The sequence below is a fragment of the Siphateles boraxobius genome, unplaced genomic scaffold (genome assembly GCF_051911475.1).
Source record: "Siphateles boraxobius isolate OS27281-9 unplaced genomic scaffold, OSU_SipBor_1 5, whole genome shotgun sequence".
NCBI lineage: Eukaryota > Metazoa > Chordata > Actinopteri > Cypriniformes > Leuciscidae > Siphateles > Siphateles boraxobius.
This window is the reverse complement of record NW_027509141.1, coordinates 19,153,200-19,171,381: the sequence shown is the minus strand read 5'-3', so window position 1 is coordinate 19,171,381 and position 18,182 is coordinate 19,153,200. Positions and strand designations below refer to the sequence as shown.

The following is an 18,182-nucleotide window of genomic DNA, read 5'->3' as shown; positions in this document are numbered from 1 at the left end:
TGGAGAAGTGGAACTATTTGAAATGAACAAATGAAATGTGTCCACAAATCAGCTATTAAATGTTTATTTCTGTCATATGAAAAAAGGAACATCTATACAATGAATACTTATGTCTTAAAAGACATTTTAGGCATTTCCAATCTTTAAACTCGTCAGCTTCGGTCATTCTGAGGAGATTGGACTTCTACAGTATGTAAGGAAATACATTGTAATTCTGTTTTCAAATTTTTGGTTTCTTGCTGGAACCCGTTCCGAGAAGCCATTGCTGGAGAGACCCTGTTGGCTTGGTCTGCTTCTCTGCTGTACGTTTTCCTTCAGGTCCTTTAGCTGTAGTCTCTTCATCAGGATTCTTCCTCTTAGTTGGCGAGGCAGTTTTCAGCCAACTCATCATCATTTTGCTGCTGGCTGTTGGTTGAACGGTCTGAACAGGGCAGAAGGTGGAAGGTCAAGATTTAAATCAACAGGAATATCTATTAAGATAAGAAGCATATAAGTACAACAACTCCAATGACACTAATTTTATCAAATTAAGCAAAAAATTTGAAAATATTTAATTTTGTGTATTAGGACAAAACATTTTGAATTCCAAAAATGTTACAAATATGATTTCCATCACTGAATCTGATTACATCATTTGAGATGTGGAAATGACACTGGTGGGATTTTGCAGAATGTTTCTTTACAAAAAATACTATGTATATACTGTTTGCTGTAGTTAGAGAACAAATTAACCAACGCATACCTCGGGTCTTTAGTGACCTGGGACGTCATTCACTGCCCTCTTCCTCATTCATTTTTTTAAAGTTAGACATCAACCTTCTTATTATTCCTCAATTTATTATAAACAATTTAACAAGATTTTTTGATATATTTATATATAAAAGAATGCCTGTTTTCCCATTCATTTTAAAAATTGTATAGGGTCGCTAATGACCCGAGTGTGTAACAGTGTAGTATATTTTTTTCTGCACTACAATAATTGAATCTTTGACGACTGAATAAGTGCAATTCACCTTTATACCACAAGTTGGCAATGTCTGATACACAATGGTGAAGTGACGTTTCACTCTTGGTTACCGCAGGCAGAAAACAAAAGAATAGGAAGTATCATCAGCAAAACTTGAAATGGTTCAGTGATTTACTGCAGAGTAGGTACTGAACGCAATCAAATATTAGTGTCACTTGATGGTACATCTAAAATTTAATTTTGAAGATGTTGAAAATGATAAGAGTTTTGAGAATATGTTTGAGATCACAAATATGAGCCAGATGCTGAATGTATTGGAAAATCAGCTCTGACGAGGACAGTGATGATGTTGTAAAACATCTCCTCAAACTGAACCCTTCCAAGCTTCGAAAGGTAACAAAATATGCTGTAATTGTTACTCTAATATCCGGAGTTTTATATTATCCAGGTAGAGATCCATCCGTATTAGATATAGATCCTGGTCGCTAAAGACCCGAATATGAAATAATGATTGGTGAAACATTCATGTATTTAAAGGGTTAGTTCACCCAAAAATGAAAATTATGTCATTAATGACTCACCCTCATGTCGTTCCAAGCCCGTAAGACCGCCGTTCATCTTCGGAACACAGTTTAAGATATTTTAGATTCAGTCCGAGAGCTTTTTGTCCCTCCATTGAAAATCTATGTGTGGTATACTGTCCTTGTCCAGAAAGGCAATAAAGACATCATCAAAGTAGTCCATGTGACCTCAGTGGGTTAGTTAGAATTTTTTGAAGCATCGAAAATACATTTTGTTCCAAAAATAACAAAAACGACGACTTTATTCAGCATTGTATTCTCTTCCGGTTCTGTTGTCAATCCGCATTCAGTGACGCTGCTGACGTAACACGAGCTAACGTGTTATCTGGTGCGCCTGAGCTTCGTTTACAGTCTGAGGGAGACGCACGCTGTAAACAAAACAATCTTTGCAAACATGTCTAAGGATTTCCACACAGGGGAAGACTTGCATTTTTTTAACCAGACATATTTATTTGAACCCGAATACACGGACGCACCAGATAACACGTCAGCAGCGTCACTGGCCTCGTGAACGCGGATTGACAACAGAACCGGAAGAGAATACGATGCTGAATAAAGTCATAGTTTTTGTTATTTTTGGAACAAAATGTATTTTCGAAAAATACTTCGTAAAATTCTAACTAACCCCCTGAGGTCACGTGGACTACTTTGATGATGTCTTTATTGCCTTTCTGGACAAGGACAGTATACCGCACATAGATTTTCAATTGAGGGACAAAAAGCTCTCGGACTGAATCTAAAATATCTTAAACTGTGTTCCGAAGATGAACGGAGGTCTTACGGGCTTGGAACGACATGAGGGTGAGTCATTAATGACATAATTTTCATTTTTGGGTGAACTAACCCTTTAAGGGTTAAATAAACTTGTGTGAAAAGTGTTTTTTTTTTGTGTTGTTTTTAAACATTTACCTTCTTAATCGTGGGGTCTACAGGCTGCAGACACTCTTGGGAGTTGTTGCGGGAATTGTTGACCAGTGACGAGACGGGGTGAAAGGTCAGAGAAGACTTTGGCTGAAGTAATTTCATGGCCTCCAGTGACTTCACTTCTCCAAAGTCCAACCACCGTCTTACTTCATCCTCTCCATCCAGCAAAGCCGGCATCCTGTTACAAAACACATTAAATCAAGGTTAATTTGACTCATTACAAGAAAGCGTAAGACACTGTTTTGATGTCACGCGAAAAGAGTCATCATATTTATGTTCTCAACCTGTCATGGATGCTTTGAAGATTTGGAGAGGCGTCTACAGTAATAACAGTGTAAGTGTACAACACCTCTCCACCACCAGGAGGAGTCCAGGAGTCAAAGAGCCCTGCTATTGTCAGTAGTCGCCACCCGGTCCAGTCACTGTCATCTTGATCGCTCTGTAGACAAGTGGAGGAATAAATAGATGAGTAAGACTGGCATAAGTGAACAAATGATCTTCTTATGACTGTCAAACTTGGGCTAACCTTGCCCTGGTCCAAACTTTGGTCACATTTCAGTTCCTGTGTACTTTGTGGACTGGGCACTTGTCCTCCTTGGCTTTGTGGGAAATATATGAAGAAAGGCTGTTTCTCTTTCTCCAGTCGCCTCCATTCGTAGAAGCCGTCAGCTAGAATGACACAGCGCTGGCCTTTCAGAAGAGGATCCTGTACAATAAATTTTCAGCAACAAGTCATTTGTCTGTCCACAGCATATTAGAGGAAATTTGATGTTTAATAATAGAGTGCAACAGTGCTCTCCCACTTTTTTAGAAGCCTTGGTTCTGGAAGTATTTTTCCCCATACATTTTTCCTATTTTTTCTTATCCTCACCAAGATCGCATTTATTTGATCAAAAATACAGTAAAGCAGTAATATTGAGAAATATTATTACAATTTAAAATAACTCTTTCTGTTGTAATATATCGTAAAATTTAGTTTATTCCTGTGATGCAATCTTTTTGTTACAGTACAAAAGTATTTACTGTCACTTTTGATAAATTGAATGTGTCTTTGTTAAATAATAATAATTTATTTCAAAGAAAAAAAGTAAAAAATCTTACTGACCTCAAAAAATGTTTTAACAGTATTTACATATATACAAAGAAGTTACAAAGAAGAGCATAGGGAGACCGACTCAATTACGTCATTTGCAAGATTTTCTTGCATGACAATTTCTGATTGGTGGAAATTTCTCTGCAGTATCATGGGTAATGTAATTTTTCACCAGTAATTTGTCTGTTAAGCATATATAATCATTTAAAAGGATAGTTCACCCAAAAATGAAAATTAGCCCATGATTTACTCACCCTCAAACCATCCTAGGTGTATATGACATTCTTCTTTCAGACGAATACAATCGGAGTTATATTAAAAATGTGGCTCTTTTAAGCTTTATAATGGCAGTGAATGGCCGTTTATGTTTTGAAGTCCATAAAAGTGCATCCATCCATCATAAAAGTGCTCCACACGGCTCCAGGGGTTGATAAAAAAGGCCTTCTGAAGCAAAGGGATGCGTTCGAAAAAGAAAAATATACATATTTAAAACGTTATTGACTAAAATAACTAGCTTCCAATCACTGCCATTAATAAAGCTTGGAAAAGCCAGGACATTTTGTAATATAACTCTGATTGTATTATTCGTCTGAATGAAGAATGTCATATACACCTCGGATGGCTTGAGGGTTGAGTAAATCATGGGGTAATTTTCATTTTTGGGTGAACTATCCCTTTAACAACATTGCAGCTCACAATAGTTCTGAATTAAAAGGTTTATAAGTTAAAAAGCAGGTATCCAATAGATAAAATCTATTAGATTTTTTTCTTTAGGAACATCACTGTTACACTCTGTTATGCAGAGTTGAATTTTGGACCAATAACATTTCACTGTGGATGGGGCTTCACTGCTAATGTAGAATAAATGAGGATGTCTAATGTACCTTGTAAGACTTCTTTTCTAGCAGGCTCTCACTGCGACAGTTAGAGGTGTTGTACTGCATCTTATTGGGGTCATTCTCTTTGAACCATGCTGGGACGAGACCCCAGCGCATCGCTGCCAGCACACACTCATCTACAGGAGCATCCTATGGAAAGTGGTTTATTTAAAAGTTGTTCTTCAGCAACAAAGGCTGTGTATGTTTTGACAAAATACCATGCCTTGTTGAAGTGTCTGTTGGACAGCAGCACAGGACTGAAGGACTGAGGGCTCTTGTTATATGAGGGCCGGTATTTGTCGGTGTCTCCATCCTTCCACCGAGGCCGGTGTCGTTGTCCTGTTCGGTCTCGATACCGAGAGGCGCGACTGAGCTCATCCGGCGCAAGAGTGCAAGCCGTTCTCCCGCACATCCTGGGGTGTGCCAAACCTGTGTGACACATTAGATGGTACACCACACATTAGATGGTACATTTACTTAATGCCTTAAACAAAATAACTGTGGTGTTTGGCATTTCTTAGTTAAAAAGAATACAAGCACTAAGAAAATCTGCTTGATTATATTTATATTTTTGAAAATACATTTAAAAAGTCTTTATCCACAAATGTAAATGGCCATCATAGAAAACCTAAGTTACCTTTACTCGTTTTGAATGGCCTGATACAATAGGCTACTAATTTGCAATGCACAACATGTTATTAATTTATCAAAATGCAGATATAACGTCACCCTTTTTGTAAAACGTTCTTTCCTTATTTCGTTTTTGTTCTCTTATGTTTATCTCAGTGTTTTATTTGATTCATTTAGTTTGGTTTTGGTTCGTTTATGAACTGTTGCAAAAAGTAATTCACGGTTTCTTTTACGTCATTACGTAAAACGTCATCGCGCGGTTTCTGACGTCCCAGGGAAGGGGGAATCGTATCTTGTCTTGGCTATGAAAGTTCTTACTTCTCTTCTAAATCTCGGTTACTATTAGCTTACCCAAGGATTCTCGGCTCATTACAAATCGGGCAAATATGTTCTCGGTTCAATTACTGAATCGACAACCGCACGTACATATTTCAGTCCAAATCGTAGACTGTAAAAAAAAATGGTTCAAATCATGGTCCAACCATTTCATTTTTAATAGATCCGACTCACAAGAACGATTCGTTCGTGAAGCAGAATCTGTCAGGCAATTCAAACTGCAGTAACACCAGCGTTACCTTATTTTACTCTAAAAATGTGTACTTTAACTTCTTAAAAGGTTTAACGCCGTTTAATTGTACCTCAAGACTTCACCTCAAAGCTTATTTTATAGATGATTCGGCTAACGTAGACTGCTAGTTACATCATGCAACGGTTTCTGTACACTCAGTTTGCCGTCTTCATAAACTAGCAAACACAATACAGATGCATTAACAAATAATAGACACTACTACCATAAGGTAAAGTACATTCTCACCAGTCAAGTCCTTATTTTGAGGTAAAGGATGTAAAAGCAGAAAGAGCAACGATGTGGATGTTCAAAAATGTGTAAACCAGGGTGTAAACATGAAATAGATAGCGCCCTCTGTCAGACAACCGGTCATAACTCCTCTAATCAATGCTTTGCATACAGAATAGAGAGAACGGTAGACTAATAATTAACAAAAATTTTGTTTTTATTTTCAAACACACACATACATGCAACAGCAATGTTTAGAAGTAGTTTATAAAATGTCAGATACATACGATTAAATCAACATGAACTGAAATAAATGACAACATAAGCATGAATTTACAAACGCTGATATTTCCAATTACAATACCTTTATACAAGCTTTATTTCCATTTACTCTTATAAAAACTCAAAAATAACGTGTACCTTCTCTATCCAATGTAGTAACAAAATACTATCAACACTATGACAAACGCTTTAAAGAGATAGAAACAAAAATGACAATTCTGTCCTCTTTTACTCACCCTCATGTCATTCCAAACCTGTATGACTTTATTTCTTCTGTGAAACACAAAATAATATATTTTTTAGAAATGTCAGTGTTTGTGTCCATACAATGAAAGTAAATTGTCACCAAAACTTTTTGGTTACCAACAATCTTCAAAATATCTTCCTTTATGTTCCAAAGAAGAACGAAAGTCATACAGGTTTAAAACGACATGAGGCTGAGTAAAGGATGACAGAATTGTAATTTTTGGGAGAACAGTCACTTTCACAATATCAAACTATTCTGGTAATCAGTTTAATTTGGAACTGTACAGAAAGAAGAAAAATAAATGGTAAACTCAAGGTGCCATACTTCTGGCATCAACAATGTCAATTTACCCGCACTTGAAACCCATAGTGTCAAACACCTTTATTTATCACAACTAGTCAGGTCTTATTTTGGATAGAGAGTAGTCATAACATATGAACAACTTTATTAAATGTTCATTTACGTGTTCTTAATGAAGTGTCCATAGCCAAAAAACATGAATGAAAACACATCACATTTTATCCGCCGTTCATATTTATCCATCTAAGAGTTTGAGAATACTTTCTCTCTCTTTTAAAGCTTTCCACGCCTGATCTTTCTCTTTTTTTGTTGGAGTGCGTTTCTTTTGCCTGGCTGCCATGATGCGACGGAAGGCCTCCATGACCTCGTTATCAGCCACGCGGACCCGCTGTCGAAGCTCCTGTTTTCGCATCTCTTCCCGTGCCAACCTGCATGAACAGGATGAAAAGAGAAATGTGACTTTCCTGAAAAATCACATTAAGCCTTGCACTTCACAATGCATATGGGGAAAAAACTATACCACAAGATATTTCAAGTTAAAACTCTGACAGCTAAAAAAACAGCTAAAAAAATCTTTCTTGACAGCTAAAAAAATACACAGCTGGCTGCTTCAATGCAGTTTTCATCTGACTAAAACTATGGAAAAGAAAATCACAACTTGTCACATCAGACTGCTCCCTCTAACTCTTTTGAAAGATTACAGGCTTATTTTCCTGAGCCAGATTTCATCTTGATCTGTTCTTTGGGTGAGACTCACTTGAGCAGCTCCTGCTTGCGTGAGCGGTTGTGGGCAGTCAGAGCTTTGAGTTCAGCCTGTCTTTTCTGCAGCTCAGCCAGCACCTCGTCTTCAGATTCTCCTCCGACACCTTGCCTCTCATCAGAGTCCAGCAGCCCCTGAGACACCAGCTCCTCTCTTATACGAGCCTCCAGAGAGCGTGTGTGAGGCACACTGGGGAAAACAGAATGAGAAAATATTCCGTGAACTTAATTATTGTGCACGTTATTATTACAAAGAAAACATTTTCTTTTTAATGCTTTCTCTGCATCTGAAACAACTTTCAATTTTGGATGATGTCACCCAGGCCATGGAGGCAATTGAATAATCTTAACTAATAGCTAAATATCTTGTCATCCCGTTCATGTACACTTTTCACCATCGGATCATTTCCCAAATCCACAGTTTTTTTCCTGTCAAAGAATGTCCAGTTTCAATGTCAAAGTCGATTAACACATATGGCTGGTTGGCTGAACGTTGATTGTAAAAGATTGGAAACGTTTCTGTTTTGCATAAGACGTGTTCTTGTATTCAAATACCATTTGACAGAGGACAAACAAAATGGTTTAGAGTGTCAGAACGAGAGTCAAGAGGTGTTAAAACAACTGTTCAAAAGTTTTGGGTCAGTTAGCAAAGACATTAAATTGCATAAAAAGTGACAGTAATAACATTTATTAAAAAATTGTGATGTTATTTTTGTTTTTACCTGAAGGCTTTACCCTGGCTACGAGGTGACGTACCGGCCCCATCATCCTTCCCTGGGATGTCTGGAATAGGGGAATCCTCCATAGGAGATATGATGTTTTCCTACATGCATAAAAAGGATATGACTGAAATAAACCACTGATTTAAACTGAGCTGTAACAAAGCTGACTAAATGTTGGACAATATAATGACTTATTAAAGCAAATGATGAGTCACTGACCTCAACAAGCGCTTGTAGAAGCCGCTGAGTGAGAGGGCCAAAGGGACAGCCGTCGTCAGGAGGTTCATGCTGAGTCTCTGATTTCTTCAGTAGGGCGTCTACATCTACACAATCCAGAATAATAGAGGATAAAAGAAACGGATGCAAAAAAATCAATGCTGCAACCGGAATCAAGATACATCTTTAACGACACGGTTACCTTTAGCATCCAGTTCAGAAAGAGGACCCATTATGCTTTTTTTCTTGTCATTGGCTCTGGCTCCCTCTCTTTGCTCCTCTAACAGGTCCTCTTGAGCCCAGCGTTGGGAATAGTGCTTTCCAAGAGCTGGGATCTGCAAGGAAAACCCCCAGTCAGGGTTCAGAAGTGAACAATAAACACAAAATCCATTTAACAAGCATTTCTTTTGAATACAGAAGCAGCTGAAGGGAAGGGAAGGCTGCAATAATGCAGAGCAGGAACTGGATTGTAAAAGATCTTTACTTTGTAGTACTCCGCTTCATCTTCAGGGACTTTGAGCAGCTCATCCAGAACTCGGATCTCTTCATTTGTGATGTCTGCACAGTAAGGCTCCACTGAGGCCCAGAATCTGTTTTACACACATAAAAAAAAAAACACTTGGTTGGTACAATTTTTTTTTTAATGATTTTGAAAGAGTCTCTTATGCTCAAAAAGTAAAATAATGGTTTTCTATGTTAATATATTTTAAAATGTAATTCATTCCTGTGATGGCAAAGCAAAATCATCAGCATCATTACTCTAGTCTTCAGTGTCACATGATCCTTCAGAAATCATTTTAATAAGCTGATTTGATGCTGAAGAAACACTTATTATTATTATTATTATTATTATTATTATCATTATTATAATCAATGTTGATAACAATTGTGTCTTCTATTAATAATGTTTATGTCTTTAATATTTCTTTAATATATATTTCTTACCATTTTTGCAGAAACCATGATTTTTTTCAGGGTTCTTTAATAAATAGAAAGTAGGGATGCACAATATATCGGCTACCATATCGGCATCGGCCGATATATGTTCATTTTCTATGTTATTTTTATTAGCCCAATAAGAAAATGTGGCCGATATATTAAAGACAACAAATAATAGATTATTTCCTTCAACTGAGACACTTCAGTTGCGTAGTGTTCAACATGATGATTTTGAATTGCTTGAAATATGATTGAAATCATTTCAAAAAGGAAAATACAGTAAAGTGTGCAGCACAAGTCTGTCATATAGGCAACATAAAATTATCAATCGAACATTATAATGTGTGTTTGGGACATGGCTTTTAATGGTAAGACTTTTGTTTTTGTTATCAGGCTTTCAATAATTATAAAAAATTCAGAAGTATACAGTCAAACCAAAAATTCTTCAGACACCATATATAATTGTTGATATTTTTTTTACTATTGGGTGCAGGACACAATAGTGCATTACGTAAGTGAAGATAGCAAAATAAAGTAAACAGTAACATACCCAAAAATTCTTCATACAGAAAAATGTATAAATATTTGGGCCAAATGACCTGACCAAGTTTTGCTGAAGTGTTTTTCTTTAATTGCTAATGCGACCTCTTTACACCACAGACTGAACAAAATGAAGCATTGCTTGGTAATTGGTCGAATAAAAATGGTATTATCTAATTGTGTACTTAAATTTAACAGCTGACAGCTATTCAACCTAATTCATTTGGGAGACGGTCTAACAGAAGTATGGCCAAAACATGTAAAATATCAACTGATTTGATAACTCTGAGTTGTCATATTTTTATTACCATTTTCTAAATTATTGCGAATAAACTGTGATAATGTGAGAAATGTTGAAGGTGTCTGAATAAATTTGGTTTGACTGTATTTATTGGTGAATATATCAGTTATAGGTTATCAATATTGACCAAAATTTTCATATTGGTGCATCCCTAATAGAAAGTTAAAATGAACAGCATTGATTCGGGAGAGAAATCTTTGAAACATCATAAATGGCTTTACTGTCACTGTCACATCCTTCCTGAATTCAAGTTCAGGCTTGCATTTGTGTTTAAATAATTAAATACAAATCTTTAACTGGATACTGATAACTTAATATGTCTCCTTTGAAATCAATAAAGCATGAAATGAGAAAGAATTGATATTTGATTTTATTTGATACCTAGCGTTTATGTCAACAAAAATCTGATTTGTGTCCTAAATCTGTCAACAAACCTGTTGGGAGCATCATTTTTAGGATTGCGTGGTATATCTTGGGGGTCCACTTCAAATTCAAAGTCCTGGACCTTGGTCTGTATGTTCTTAGACTTTGGTCTACCAGGTCCAGGTCCAGGACCATGACTTCCTTTTCCATCAAGCTTCTGTTTTTTGGGCTTGGAATGGCGAGAAGAGGTTGCGGGATCTGGATCCTTCCCTAATTTCAGAAATCTTTTGTCCCCTTTTTTGTCCTGCCAGTCAGTAAGAATCTGTTTCACAGAAAAAACATAAATAACTTTAGACAGGGGCAGTAGGTAGGAAAAAAACAAATAGAAAAACATTACTTTTCACCTGTCTCTGTTCTTCCAGCGCTCTGAGACGTCGGCTCGCAGAGGATAAGAGTGTTTCCAGCTCAAGCTGAAGCGTGTCCAGCTCTTCAATGCCAATGCCGTCATCTTCTGAGCGGCTGAGTACTGCAGTGTAGCGTGGACACACTTTTACATGGTCCACAGGTTTGAAGTCATAGTACTTCAGAGGGGGGCAGTCCTTCAGTTCACTCATCTTCTCATTAACAGGAACCTATATCTGATTTTTTTTTATTGTTTATATATAAATAAAGTCAGGGTTGTGCAAGGTATCCAAGGGGGTTTGATTAAGTCTTTACTATTAATGAGGAACACAAGACTGTAAATGATTTTGTTTATGTTGTAAAGGCATGGTTGCTAGTAAACATCTAAGTTACAGAGAAATAATGCTAGAGATGGACTGCTGTAGATGTTATGCATAAGGTTTAATCTGTGACAATGCCAACGTTGAATGTATTGCACCCCTGTATTCTCTCTCACACTGTTATGTAATATTGAGCACCATATATGAGAGTAGTGTTAGATCTTGAGCAGCAATTGTAAGCTAACGGCTACATGCTAATTCAACTGCATGCTGTTCAAACCACAGAGAACCAATTGTAACATTCATCAATAAATATCCACATTGTATGCAATGAAAAGCTTATAAAGACATTTTAAAAATATGTTGAAAGTCAAAACAGGAGGATAACCTGAATTCGTACAAAGCATTTATTCATAAAATATAATTGTTTACCTCCGATAAAGGGGCATCCATTACTGACTATTCCATTATCTCAGCACGGGGGAGAACATTCGCCGATTAAATTTTATTACATTTCATGTGTATTACAGGTACTTTAGTATGATTAGCGTTTGTTTAATTAACACGTCTAGACCAGTTTTTGAGTACCATCTGTAAAGTCATTATTTAAGATCAGATAAATACTCAAACTTGACAGTTAACGTCCACAACATTACAGCGCAGCGTATGGAATGGTACATTCCTGAATGAAGCGCGTCCAAGCAGTATAAATAAAGATTATTTCTTTTTAGAGACTCACGTGCTGTTTACATCCACAAAATAAATAATGTTTATTTCAGCACAGTAATATTTGTAGACAAACGCCTCTTTTGATGGAATTTATTTGACCTCTCGTGTTATTTGCCATATAAGGAAGAAAAAGCGAATCAAGGTAAGATTGCTACTGGGCTCGACCGTAAATATAAGAAAAGATGTGAAATGCTCATGGGCGTTTTGGTGTTTTTCATCATTTTCGATAAATTTCATCGTTCTTTAAAATCTAAAATATGAGAACTTGCATTTGTATGAAAATGCATTTGATCATCCACCATTCACTCGTATACATTAAAATCATGAGCGTATGATCATTTAACCTATTGCACTTCTAATAGGTATATTACGGAAATGTGAGAACGCAATGGAGGCGTGATTTCTCATCTCTAGGCGTGGCGTGCGGACTTCCGTCTTCCTCCACAGACCTCATATAAAATGGTAAGAGAATTAGATTTCTAGAAAGTTGCTTAGATTGTTTTTATTATAGCGCCAGCAGTCAAATGATCTAAACAGCATATCCGTAAAATAATTGCTTGTGATCATAGCAGTGTTTTTTTTTTTTTTTTGGCTTATTTGATCGAGTGATGTTAGTCTGTCTTGGTTATTGCTAGCTGGCTAACGTCAGTGATTTTGCAGGCAAAGCATCTTTTTGGCAGAATCAACAACATTAAATGCACTTTTTGCTCACATTTCACTGTATAGATCAAATATTTAGTAAATGACTCGTGTTTAATTTATTCAGACCAATCAATCTTGTGATTAAGAAGTGATTTCAGGCTGATGAATGACACTTTAGCACCTAAGTTAAATGATTGACTCGAGCTCAGTGGAATGACCAAGACCAAACCAGCTCTTCCACCCACAGACAATCATATTTCTGTGTTAATAATTAAAATTAGTCACATTTAAACTAACGTTACAGTCGGTGCGCTTATAAAACGAGGTGTTGCCATGAAATCGAAATGGACAGTTGTTTGTTGAGGAATATTTTAGTATTTGTTAAATGATTTATCCGCGTACATCATTGTTATATATGTATATATATATTTTTATTACATTTATTAATGTGCCCTCGTAATCTTTAATCAAAATAACTTCCCCTCCCACTTGCAACGACTTCTCTTCTCTGGTGACGTGTTTACTGACGCGAGGGCGGGACAACCTGTCAATCACATGAAATCAAAGCAATAGCCAACCACAACCATCCAATCTATTCCAATGGACAAAATCAAGTCCTGCCCTACATTTTTTTCTTGTTTGCAGAGCTGTTCCACTCAGATATATAATAAAGCAGAGCAGAAAAGACTATCGCTATATTTATTTAATTAAATATTAAATGTTTTATATGTAGACGGCGACATTGCGACCCTACCTGAATGCAGTGCGCGCCACTCTTCAAGCAGCCCTGTGTCTGGAGAACTTCTCCTCTCAGGTGGTGGAGCGACACAACAAGCCTGAGGTGGAGGTTAGGTAAGGAAATCACTCATAAACCCACATCCTCCCTCTATATATGATATGTTTTTAACTGATAATCGGTGCAATGTATGTCTTTCAATACAGAAGCAGCAAAGAGCTTCTGTTGCAGCCGGTGGTCATAAGCCGCAATGACAAGGAAAAGGTCCTGATCGAGGGGTCTATAAACTCAGTGAGAGTCAGCATTGCTGTCAAACAGGTATGTAGATGAACTGCTGAAGACAGATGTAGTGATGTCTTTTTCTTGCCATCATCTTCTAAAGATATTCATGGTCTTCTTAGGCCGATGAGATTGAGAAGATCCTTTGCCATAAATTTATGAGGTTCATGATGATGCGAGCAGAGAACTTCTTCATCCTGCGGAGGAAACCTGTTGAGGTAAGATCTGTTGTGAAGAACAAACAAGGGATGAAGCAATGTACAATTTATTAAACCAAACACGCATATCATGGTCCGTGTACTTGGCGGCCAACGGATTTTCGTTTTGAAAGGAAACAAACAAAAACGAAAAACGGCCAGTTTCCCAATTACCATTAGTAAATAGGAAAACAAACAACGGAAAACAACCCATTCTTCGTTTTTTGATTTGATATTAAAAAACGGTAAACAAAAAACGGAAAACAACCCATTCTTCGTCTTTTGTTTTGATATTAAAAAACGGAAAACGAAAAACAACCCATTCTTCGTTTTTTGTTTTGATATTAAAAAACGGAAAACGAAAAACAATCTCGTTATCCGATTGTCCTTGATGTGTTTATGGATGGAAATCGTAAATCAAAATACGTATGTTTAAGTCGTAATCCTTAATTCTGCATTGGTATTTTTTGTGACCCGGAAGCGATCGTAAGTAGTAAGCGGTTGTCATAGATATAGGCCGTTTCTCAATACCAAGTATACGCAAACTTCGGACTTGCCGAGTTGGACTCAGGAGAACGAACTCCTGAGGACGAGAGGACGCAAGTCAGGTTATTCTGCAAATGGAACAGCGGCGTTCTTGATAGCGTGACTCAGCACGCTCTGGCTACTACGGTTATCTCTTTATGTATATCAACAATAAAGCGAAATATGTAATAAAACACCACTCTGCCTCTTTTCGTTTAAAAAAATCTTCAACATATTAATGGCCACACAAATGTGTTTCAGGCAATGCATATTGATTATCTTCACTGCATATATTTATAACAACACAAAATATAAAACACAACCCTGCTTCTTTTTGTTTTTATTTTAAAAATATGAAACATTATTGATCATTAAAACTGATATTTAACAAACAGAGACAGGGTTGTGTCATTTTATTTTATTATACATGTACATACAGTGAAGAGAATCTATAGTAATATATATATATATATATATATATATATATAAAATATTTTAGAATATAAAATTACACAACCCTGTCTTTTTTGTTAAATGTCAGTTTTAATGATCAATAATATCCAGTATAAAAGTGTAAGTAGCCTAATAGGTATAAGAAGCTATACAATGCATAACAATAAAACAAACAATTAAGTCAAAAATAAGTCAGCTCTCTAATAGGCTACAAAGTTAAAGTTAAATAGCCTAAATATATAAAGTTATGAAACTTTGCCCTCAGCCAAAACGATTTACTATGGAACAAACTATAGATGAGTGAGACCAAAGATCGACTTATGCACAAGACAAATTATATCTCATGTTTAACCACTAGACTAAAGACATCAGAGCCAGCGGCAAACATCAGAAGCACTAGCCGAGGAACAGCTGTTCCCGTCGGGGTTAATGAGCGCTGAACGCCCGGTGATCGCCTGGATCTCACAACTCCGAAAATATCAGATACATTTTTCAAATAGGGCGGGTCTTGGCGTGGCGGGAGTAACTTCCGGGTCACGAAAAAATACCAGTGCAGAATTAAGGATTACGATTTACGATTACGATTTTGAAGGATTACGTATTTTGATTTCCGATTTCCATCTATAAACACATAAAGGACAATCGGATAATGAGATTTTTTTTATATCAAAACGAATAATGGGTTTTTTTCCGTTTTTTTTGTTTTCCTATTTACTAATGGTAATTGGGAAACTGCCGGGTTTTTTTTAACGAAAATCCGTTGGCTGCCAACTACACGGACCTATCATGCATGTAGTCATGTAGGACTTTGGAACAAATGCTGCATAATGTAGCTTCACATCAGGCTATTTTTGAAATGCTAAATAATGTGTAAGTGACGTACGTAAACTGATATTACCATGTTTTCTCATTTCCTTTTGTGCATTTCAGGGCTATGACATCAGCTTCCTCATCACCAACTTCCACACAGAACAGATGTATAAACACAAGCTGGTGGACTTTGTCATCCATTTCATGGAGGAGATCGACAAGGAGATCAGCGAGATGAAGCTGTCAGTCAACGCTCGGGCCCGAATTGTCGCAGAAGAATTCCTCAAGAACGTACGTTTGAGATGTTGCATGTATATCTTTTAAAAGACATATTTAGAAGAATAGAAAGTAATTTTTAATTTGACTCTTTTTATATATTTTTTTCTGTTCTAGTTCTGAGGATGCTTGTCTACATTCCTGATACCTATCAGAGATTGGTGTTGCTTTGGTTCCTGCGGACAAAAACATTCAAAGTTTTTAAAATCTCCTCAGAGCAAAGGGAAAAGAGTTTATTAGTTCACATCCAAGCAAGAAGATCTACAGGAACAACTGGCCAGTCCTGCAGCACTATATGCAGTCCCCCTTTGCCTTCTGTTCAAGGTGCTCCTTGTGCCCATGGATATTAACAATTGTACATTTAGTCAAGAATTTATAACTCGTTTTCTGATGTTAGAAAAAAAAGAAAACACACAGTCAAGGCAGGTCCTTAAAAGTATTACCTGTAATTAATATTGATGGGCACAGGAATCTTGTTGGACTGTAGTTTTTTTTAGTTTTTTTTTTTTCGGTTGTCTTTTATATACATGTACTCATGTGCTTAATTTTTTTTACAAAGAAAGAAAAGAATCAATTTAATGTTAAAGAGATCATGAGGGGGAAAAAATAAGAAAAAAGGATGGCACAGCTATAAAACTCCAATAAGATAACTATACAAAAAAAACTGCGTAAAAACAACAAAATTTCAATAAAAATATATTGTGCTTCTGTACCTCTTTGGATTTATTTCTAAATTGCATTCACTTCTTTTTCTTGCTCATTTTTTAAAATTGCACTTTATCGTGTAGTTATTACTACTCTTGTGATTGTGCTCTCAATCCACTTATAATAATTGATCTTTCCTCAGTTTTGTTAGTTCTTATTTATCGGCTTTTTTTCTTATACAATGCCATCTGAGACATGTATTGAGCCAAGCTATTGCATTGCTAGGTCAATTGTGCTACTCATGCATTCTGTGCTTAAAATTTGATGAGAATCGTAAAGCTAGAATGAGTACGGAAGTGGATATTGATCCTCAAATGCTTAAAGATCAATACAGAAGTCCTTTTGTGAACTTTCATTTTGAGCATGATGACTTGAAAAGATTGGTAACAATGGATGTCCTGTCAATTAATTGTAATCTGACTGTGATAATGGTTTGTTATTATGTTAATTGCTCCTGTTCGGACACAATAACAACACAATCAAATTGATTTGCAAGAAATATGAAACAAAGCAGCCTGGCTTGATGAATTGAATGAATGTTAGGCAGAGAATGATTTTGTGGTTAGTAGAATTCGCTGTTTATTGAAATCTTTAAAAGATAACTGTTAGACTACAGTAATCAAGCAATCCTAAGCCACTCCCAACGTTTTCTGTTACTTTTTTTCTTTTCTATTTTATTTCTTTTTTATTGAAAAAAACGTGCATTTTTCATGGATTGTTGCGGAATAGCCAAGGCTTTAAATGCATTGTGATTGTGTGATGGCACCTTGCAACCCTTGAGTCAGAAAGGCCAGTGTTATCAGGGGTATTTGTATTTACAACACCTGCCAACAGCCCTTTGTTCTCAATGGGGACAGGTAGTGAAGTATATATCATTTTTTCTCCTAAATCTACCTATGCCGTCTCTGTGTATATGCACAATGACTATATTTATACTTTAAAGTCTGTAGGGCGGGACTTGATTTTGTCAATTTGTAATTGATCGGGTCGTTGTGGTTTGCTATAGCTGATATCTCATGTGATTGACAGGTTGTCCCGCCCTCACGTCAGTAAACACGTCATCAGAGCAGAGTTGTCGCTGCAAGAGGGGGAGGAAGTTATTTGGCATGTAACATTAAGCGGCGCTGCGCAGACCGATCAGTGTATAACATCAAAGTATCGCGAGAGCGATTAGAGAACAGATGGATCCGTATGCTTTCAAATTGCTCCTGCGGTACTTTGTCATACACTGATGGTTCTGCGCAGCGCTACTTCAAGTCGAACTCGCCTATTTTGATTAAAGATTGAGAAGATTAAAGGCATACGAATTTAAAAAATGTCCATCTGTAACCCCTCAGGTCCTACTCGCCCCGCTCTGTGCGGACCTCTAAAGGCTCGGTTATACTCAAGTTTGGACGCGTACATGGACAGCTGCGGTCACAAAAAATGGGAGGCACACGGACGTCCGCAAGGAGCCTCCGCGCACACCCTCCGATTTTTACGTCACGCGGACCCTCGCGCGGATGCGGAAAGTATAAAGCTAGAGTTATACTGTCCGCGAGTGCGCTATAGGTTAAAACCGCAAAGCGCT

At 36.8% G+C, this 18,182-nt stretch overlaps 3 protein-coding genes across 3 annotated transcripts; 1 reads left to right on the top strand and 2 right to left on the bottom strand.

The window, feature by feature from the left end:
• Positions 1–48: 48 nt before the first annotated feature.
• On the bottom strand, positions 49–5,997 carry hmces (5-hydroxymethylcytosine binding, ES cell specific). Its single transcript, XM_077203094.1, has 7 exons — positions 5,888–5,997; positions 4,667–4,872; positions 4,450–4,593; positions 2,999–3,178; positions 2,757–2,911; positions 2,458–2,650; positions 49–421 (listed from the first exon to the last, which is right to left on the bottom strand). Exons 2-7 carry the CDS (start codon positions 4,853–4,855, stop codon positions 221–223), a joined length of 1,062 nt encoding a protein of 353 aa, XP_077059209.1. The 5' UTR covers positions 4,856–4,872; positions 5,888–5,997; the 3' UTR covers positions 49–220.
• A 71-nt stretch (positions 5,998–6,068) lies between these two features.
• tada3l (transcriptional adaptor 3 (NGG1 homolog, yeast)-like) lies at positions 6,069–12,052 on the bottom strand. The gene is made up of 9 exons (XM_077203092.1): positions 11,693–12,052; positions 10,943–11,176; positions 10,610–10,860; positions 8,880–8,985; positions 8,598–8,730; positions 8,399–8,502; positions 8,180–8,280; positions 7,456–7,647; positions 6,069–7,126 (listed from the first exon to the last, which is right to left on the bottom strand). Exons 2-9 carry the CDS (start codon positions 11,150–11,152, stop codon positions 6,934–6,936), a joined length of 1,290 nt encoding a protein of 429 aa, XP_077059207.1. The 5' UTR covers positions 11,153–11,176; positions 11,693–12,052; the 3' UTR covers positions 6,069–6,933.
• On the top strand, positions 12,003–16,619 carry arpc4l (actin related protein 2/3 complex, subunit 4, like). Its single transcript, XM_077203093.1, has 7 exons — positions 12,003–12,131; positions 12,352–12,451; positions 13,365–13,483; positions 13,574–13,685; positions 13,769–13,864; positions 15,752–15,922; positions 16,025–16,619. Exons 2-7 carry the CDS (start codon positions 12,449–12,451, stop codon positions 16,028–16,030), a joined length of 507 nt encoding a protein of 168 aa, XP_077059208.1. The 5' UTR covers positions 12,003–12,131; positions 12,352–12,448; the 3' UTR covers positions 16,031–16,619.
• Positions 16,620–18,182: the final 1,563 nt, after the last annotated feature.

What these genes read in the sequence shown, in the direction of transcription:
- tada3l (XM_077203092.1), bottom strand. Translation starts at nt 11,152, where the DNA reads ATGAGTGAACTGAAGGACTGCCCCCCTCTGAAGTACTATGACTTCAAA. An exon ending in CGCTGGAAGAACAGAGACAG is followed by an intron (nt 10,861 to 10,942) that starts GTGAAAAGTAAT and finishes TCTGTGAAACAG; the next exon opens with ATTCTTACTGACTGGCAGGA. An exon ending in AAAAATGATGCTCCCAACAG is followed by an intron (nt 8,986 to 10,609) that starts GTTTGTTGACAG and finishes TGTGTAAAACAG; the next exon opens with ATTCTGGGCCTCAGTGGAGC.
- arpc4l (XM_077203093.1), top strand. An exon ending in TCAGCATTGCTGTCAAACAG is followed by an intron (nt 13,686 to 13,768) that starts GTATGTAGATGA and finishes TGGTCTTCTTAG; the next exon opens with GCCGATGAGATTGAGAAGAT. An exon ending in TGCGGAGGAAACCTGTTGAG is followed by an intron (nt 13,865 to 15,751) that starts GTAAGATCTGTT and finishes TGTGCATTTCAG; the next exon opens with GGCTATGACATCAGCTTCCT.
- hmces (XM_077203094.1), bottom strand. Translation starts at nt 4,855, where the DNA reads ATGTGCGGGAGAACGGCTTGCACTCTTGCGCCGGATGAGCTCAGTCGC. An exon ending in CCAACAGACACTTCAACAAG is followed by an intron (nt 4,594 to 4,666) that starts GCATGGTATTTT and finishes CACTTTCCATAG; the next exon opens with GATGCTCCTGTAGATGAGTG. An exon ending in TAGACCCCACGATTAAGAAG is followed by an intron (nt 422 to 2,457) that starts GTAAATGTTTAA and finishes TGCCCTGTTCAG; the next exon opens with ACCGTTCAACCAACAGCCAG.